Source organism: Monoraphidium neglectum, assembly GCF_000611645.1.
Source record: "Monoraphidium neglectum strain SAG 48.87 unplaced genomic scaffold scaffold03101, whole genome shotgun sequence".
In the NCBI taxonomy this organism is placed as follows: domain Eukaryota; kingdom Viridiplantae; phylum Chlorophyta; class Chlorophyceae; order Sphaeropleales; family Selenastraceae; genus Monoraphidium; species Monoraphidium neglectum.
The window spans coordinates 1,281-7,555 of NW_014010527.1; the positions used below are offsets into that span (position 1 = coordinate 1,281).

The 6,275-nt window shown below is 65.8% G+C and overlaps 3 protein-coding genes across 3 annotated transcripts in view; all 3 read left to right on the top strand.

The window, feature by feature from the left end:
- Window positions 1-438, top strand: part of MNEG_12167 (hypothetical protein) — a gene marked incomplete at both ends in the record, with an annotated part of 1,608 nt that extends 1,170 nt beyond the window's left edge. The window contains one exon of the mRNA XM_014039359.1: window positions 353-438. Coding sequence (XP_013894813.1) covers window positions 353-438 — 86 coding nt within the window. The remainder of the gene's footprint in view (window positions 1-352) is intronic.
- A 1,667-nt stretch (window positions 439-2,105) lies between these two features.
- MNEG_12168 (hypothetical protein) lies at window positions 2,106-4,283 on the top strand (the record flags this gene model as incomplete). Its single annotated transcript, XM_014039360.1, has 3 exons — window positions 2,106-2,237; window positions 2,468-2,904; window positions 3,173-4,283. The coding sequence occupies 3 exons, from the start codon at window positions 2,106-2,108 to the stop codon at window positions 4,281-4,283; spliced, it is 1,680 nt and encodes a 559-aa protein (XP_013894814.1).
- A 681-nt stretch (window positions 4,284-4,964) lies between these two features.
- MNEG_12169 (T-complex protein 1 subunit gamma) lies at window positions 4,965-6,242 on the top strand (the record flags this gene model as incomplete). Its single annotated transcript, XM_014039361.1, has 5 exons — window positions 4,965-5,136; window positions 5,360-5,427; window positions 5,762-5,848; window positions 6,076-6,159; window positions 6,201-6,242. The coding sequence occupies 5 exons, from the start codon at window positions 4,965-4,967 to the stop codon at window positions 6,240-6,242; spliced, it is 453 nt and encodes a 150-aa protein (XP_013894815.1).
- Between the last annotated feature and the right edge of the window lie 33 nt (window positions 6,243-6,275).

Here is a 6,275-nt window from a genome sequence, read left to right on the forward strand (position 1 = left end):
GTGTGTGAGTGCGTGTGTGTGTGTGTGTGTGTGCGTGTGTGTGTGTGCGTGTGTGTGTGTGTGTGTGTGTGTGTGCGCGTGTGTGTGTGTAGGTGTTTTTTTTTGGGGGGGGGGTTGCGGGTCGAGGGGGGCCGCCTGGGTGCTGGCGCGGCATGCTGGATCGTGCAGGGAGCATGTTTTTCGCAGCGCGCCGCCGTGGGGGATGCAGGGCGCGTTTTGGGCAGCAGCAATGCTGGAGGAGGGGGGCCGGGTGCTGCTTGTGTGTGTGGGGGGTCGGGGAGGGTTGGGGATGGTCTGAGCCGACGGCATCTCAACTCTTGCCCGGGACCGCGCCACCCCGGCCCCCTCGCAGACTGGCCCGACGGCCCAGGCATCATGCGCGCACTGCAGAGGCGCGTGGCGGCGTCACGAGAGGCGCGCGGCGCTGCCCCCTCTTGAGAGGCCGCGGCTGTGCTTTGACCCGGGGGCGCCGCTCGCGGGCAATCGTCCGCGCCGCGTTGGCCGCCGCCTGGCGCCCCGCCGCTTGTCACATTCCCTGTTGCTTCCCTTGAAGGTTGTGTTCGGCGCACCGCCTTGCTGATGCATATGCGCGAGAGAAAGCAATTACGAAACCGTGCATGATGAGGGGCATGACGGGGCGTTGCGCATCCTCTCGCCGCCGCGCGTCAGGCGGCCGGCGGCGAGAGGCCACCGCGCCTGGTGTACATCTAGCCACTTAATGCCGCATCACCACTTGGCCGCTTTGTCTTTGATGCTGCACTTACCCTGAGCGGCGCAACTAGAGGGGGTTGACAGGCCTCTCGCCCACAACTCCGGGGCTGCCACTCCGCCCCCCCTGCGCCTCGCGCCGCGCGGCGGCGCCCCGAGCGGCGACGCCCCTCGTGCGCAAAACGGATGAGATGACCCGCGGCCGGGGCAGCACGGGGCCGCCGCGGCTGGCGTCTTTGTGCGCCGGCCGCCTGGCTTCGCCTCTGCCCCCGGCCCCCCATGCTGCGGCCGCGCTCGAGCGGCACCGGAATCCAGCCCGCACAGGCGGCCGCGCGCCGGCCGCCGCCTGACCGTTCACACACTGCCATCGTACCCATACTTTTTAAAGGAACCCGAGCCCGCCATCATTGATTTCAGGCTGCTTTTGGCAGTGCTGCCTTTGGGGGCGCCCTTGAGCGCCGCCCTCCGTTGAGCTCGTTGCCCACGGGCACGTAGCGGGCACGGGCGTCGTGCCCCCCGGCCGCCGCATGGCTGCCCATGTTAGTCCCTGCAATAAATGCTGCGCCGATGCCTTTCCAGCAGAGCAGCAGCTTGAACTACCCCCGTTATTACCCTTTGTAACTTGTTGTCTCAGCGTGGACTGGGTGTGTAGAAGGCGCAGGATCACCTGCAGTGAGGGTGAAACGCTAGAATGTAAACAGCGGGGTTGTTGCGGGCGCGTGACTTTGACACGCTTGACAGTTGAGAAATTGGTTATCAACACAGCAATGATGGCGGTGGCACGACGAAGAGCGCTGCTGTCGACAATCCAAGGCATTTCAAGGCTACGGCGGTTGGCTACGCCTCCGCCATTGCTGCTCCAAACCCAGCAGCCACCGTGACTGCTGGTCATCAGGGCAGCTGCCAGGCAGTCCAGCGACATTCCAGAATGCCAACAACAGAAAACAGGCTGAAAAGGTGCCTGCTGGGATGCAAGATTGCTGGGTCACCATCCTGATTACTTGGGTCTGCATCTGAGCCGGGCCCCACCAGCCATGAAGATCTGAGGGACGCCAAGGAGCGCTTGTCAGTGCTCAGCGGCTGACTTTGCTTGTGGTCAACCCTCGGCGGCGTAGCCACATGACCCTCTTTTGGGCGTTGATGTGTAGTGTACGTGCTTGTCGGAGCTCTTGTGTATGCTTGCACGGACAAAGCACGTCGCCCTTGCCATGAGCGCAGCCCGAGCAGGCAGCGGTGAGCTGGCGGTGAGGTGCCTTGATGAGACAGCGTCTTCACGTGCACAGTTTCCTTCTTGACTGGGCCCTTGCCACGCTCAGCCACTGCTGCAGGTGTACGATATTGTGGGTGCTACGTACAACTTGATAGGTGCCAGACCCCATACATATCAGATCATTGCAATGAGCGGGGAGACGCGCAGAAACATCCTTTCTGCCATACGCGAGCAAGCCAGGCTACTGCGTGACGGTCGCAAGGACTCTGATCCTGCAGCGTGGACCCAGCAGCAGTGGTGGGAGAGCTTTGTTTACTTGGTGAGCGCAGCAGGACCGTCGCGCGTTGCGCTGCTGCGCCCGACCTGCACTGGCTGGTATGGTATCACATCTGCTCAAAAAGGCCTCGGCGCAGAGCAGGGCGTAACATGCAAGGCATGCCGTATGAGTTGGCCGGCAGACGCAGCGCTTCGCACATCGCCCATGGTAACCCCGGAGCAGCTGCGCCGCAACCGCGCCCCCACGCGCCGCGCCCCGGCCGCCCCCCGCAGTTTGTCAACGCGGGCGGCGGCTACTGTGATGGCGGCGAGCATCACGACGATCTCCTGTTCTTTGTGAACGCCGGCTGGGTCGCAGCCAAGGGCAACCAAACCGGCGCAGGCGCTGCGGGCAAGCCCGGCAAGCCCGGCGGTGCGCCTCCGCCCTCCCCGCCCCAGCAGGGCGCGGCGGCGGCGGCGCTGCCGCATCAGCAGCAGCAGCAGCAGCAGCAGCAGCAGCAGCAGCAGCGGCCGGCGGCAGCGGTAGCATCTGGCGCGGGCGCGCCTCAGGCCGCGCCGCGGGAGCCGTACTTCGTGCGGCGGCGCGGCGCGTCGCTGCCCGAGGACTTGAGCCTGAGCGGCCGCGGCTTTGCGGGAGTGGACTGGGCGGCCAGTGTGCTGCTCAACACGGTGCTGCAGAGCCGATTCCAGCTGACGGTCGTGGCCTGTGGGTGAGCGTACAAACAAGCGGTTGTAGGCACCCTGAGGCAGCGCATCGTCGGGGCCAGGGGCCGACAGCATCACACGAGGGGCCATCAGAGGACAGCGGTTCAGCGCACCAGCTGCATGCTTGGCAGTGCCTAAGTGGATGAGCCGCTTGCCGAGCAGTGCAGACGTTGGTGACTTGGCCTTCCGTCCGTTGGCAGGTGTGTCAACATACGACTGTCTTGACCTGGCCTGCCACCCTCACCCCCCCGCCCGCCTGTTTCGCCCTTGCAGGCGCGAGTCCCTGGCTTTTGTTGCCGAGGGCCGCACCTGGGCCCCCCGCATGCGCGCCGTGTCGCGCCCCGTGTTCGCCAGCCCCACTGTAACCGCCGTGAATCTGGACAGCAGCCGCGGGGAGGCCGCCAACCCGGCGCCATGCTATCCTGACGCGTGCTTCGCGGTGGACAACTTTGATGCGGCGTTTGAGGAGCTCGTGCTGTCGGAGCCAGAGCACTGCTACTGCGTCGTGCTGCACGCGCTGCTGGACGGCTGCGGCGCGGGCAGCGGCGGCGGCGCGTGGCGGCCGTCTGCGGAGGGGTCCGAGGCGGCGGGGCTGGCCGTGCAGCAGCAACAGCAGGAGCAGCAGCAGGAGCAGGAGCAGCAGGAGAATCAGCAGCAGGAGCAGCGGCAGCAGCAGCAGCAGGCAGGGACGAATGGCGCCGAGGGCCGGGCTGTGTCGACATCGGGCGGCGGCGGCGGCGGCGGCGGCAGCTCCGCCAGCGACGCGCCCGGCGACGCCTGGCGCATCGGCACGCGCCGGCGGTGCCTGTTTGCAGGGTACGTGTCGTACGAGCAGATCGTCGACTTCATAGCGCAGTCCAGGGGCCCGACGCGCAACCTGCTGGACGCGTTGCTGGGGCCGCAGCCAAACGGCGGGAAGGACCGCGTGGTGATGACGGGCCCCGGCGGCGTCGGGCGCGCGGAGGTCGCCGTGACGCGGCTGGCGGAGACGCCGGCGGCGCGCTCGGGCGGCGGCGACGCGAGCGGCGGTGCGGCGGCGAGCGGCGGCGGGAAGGGGTCGTCGGGGGGGCTGGCGGACGCGCAGGAGCAGCCGCCCCAGCAGCAGCGGCAGGAGCCTGGTGGCAGCGGCGGCAGCGGGGGCGGCGCACTTGGAGTCGGGGGCCTGCTGCAGCGCGGCTTCATGCGCGCGCGGCTGGTGGCGAGCGGCCTGCAAAAGGCGCTGGAAGCAGAGTTTGCCGGCGGCCCCGCGGCGGCCGGCGGCACGGGCAGCGGCGAGGCGAGCGGCGGGGGTGCTGGCGGCGGCGGCTGGCGGGTGCAGTGCGCTCTTATGCTACTGAAGCTGCCGGTCGAACATTTGGCGCGAGAGCTGCTCGAAGGCTTTTGATGGAACGCTCTTCTTTTGAAGGACTTTGGTGCTGCATGACATCACCCTGAGGGATTTGACTGGCGATGAGCCGGGTGGGCCGCACCCGGCCAATAACTGGCAGCAGTTGCTCCGCCGCTGCTCAGAGCGGTACTCAGCAGGCCTGGACAGTCCGGGCTTGCTGACCGCTAACCGTGGGTGCCTAGTTCATCCACGTGGTGTGTGTGTAAGACAGGTGTGTAATGATCACCAAGGCACGAAGCTGTAGCGGGGAAAAGTAAGGGCGAGAGGAGGGGAGCCTGCGTCTGGAATGTGACCAAGTGGCTGGCCAACGGTGGTGTGCCCGGACTGTGTGCGTTCATGAGGAACCTGCGCCACGTGCATGCAGCTGAAAATGAGTGCTGCATTGATTTTCCCGAGTGTATAATTTCGTCTCCCCCTGTATGGAGGCGTGCACCTCTACCCGGGTCGAGCAGCAGCAGCTGCTGCTGCACATGCCGGTTGCTGTTCTGTATCTTCAACATGGGCGTCGACCGGGTTCATTTTAGATACGTTATTGCTTTACTTGACAGACGCGACCACTGTTGCTCTCTATCGGTACCGTCTCCTTCACCGGCGCGCGCCAGAAGGATCCACGCTGTGATCTGTCCCCTGCGCTTGATCAGTGCTAGGACTGTGGAATAGCAAGCAGCTGGGGCCAGGATGCAGGGTATGCAGGGCATGCCCGTCACCATCCTGAACGCGAACACAAAGCGGGAACAGGGCCGCAAGGCTCAGCAGGGCAACATCGCTGCGGCCAAGGCAGTAGCGGACATTATCCGCACGACCCTTGGCCCGAGGTCCATGCTGAAGATGCTGCTGGACCCCAACGGGAGTGAGTCCCTGTGATCAGCAGCTATGATCTGAGGCTGCAGCAGTCCTCGGCCTGTAGAGTCCATGTTGTGCCGTCACAGAAGCTGAATGAGGGAGTGCCTGGCTCGACTGCCAGCTGCCACAAGCGGCGTGCCGGCGGTGGCGGGAAAAACGCGCGTGTGCTGTTTCCTGTTTCCTACCCCAACTGCGCCGCATGCCGGCTCGCTGCGCCCCCCTCTTCCCAGGCATCGTCCTCACCAATGATGGCCACGCCATCCTCCGCGAGATAGATGTGACGCACCCCGCAGCTAAGGTGTGCGCCGCGACCGAGACTCTGTTCAGCAGCGGTGGCTGCGAGGGCGACGCGGGGCCACACATCCCAGGCGGGGAGGCGGCAGCATAGCCCTGTTGGTCGCGCCTGGGGCTGCCTGCCCTCTGGCTGCGCACAGCAGCACGGCAGCTGCTCCAAAGTTGCCTCACTTACCCCACGACTCCTGTCAGCTCCGGGGCGGGCGCCTGAAGCAGTGCCCAGCCCCCCATTGCTATCTTGCTCGACTCCTTACGCCCCCCCTCACACAAACACACGCACATACAGCAAATGCCATACAGCAACAGCCCGCACCTCAACTTGCCCAATCCTGCAACAGAGCATGATTCAGCTGAGCCGCACCCAGGACGAGGAGGTTGGTGACGGCACCACCAGCGTCATCATTCTGGCGGGAGAGCTGCTGCAGGTGCGAGAGGGATGGGGGTGTTGGGCTGGCGTGCTTTTGGGTGTCGGGTGTGTGTGTGCATGTGTGTGTGTGTGTGTGTGTGTGTTTACGCGCACACGCAAACGCTCGCGGTGCAGGGCATTGCGATGGGTGTCTCCGGCATGAGGTGCAGCGGGTGGGGGCGGGCCCATGTGGCGCAGAAAGCAGAACCGTCGGGCCCTCTCGTTCTGCCCCGACCGCCTGCGCAGGCCGCGGAGCCGCTGCTGGAGCGCAACCTGCACCCTACAGTAATCGTGCGCGGCTACACGCGCGCGCTGGAGGACGCCCTGGCGGTGGCGCGGGGCATGGCGTTCCCCATCGACACCTCTGACAGGGGGGCGATGCTCAACGTGGTGCAGAGCTGCATCGGCACTAAGTACACCAGCCGGTTCGGGACCCTCATGGCGGT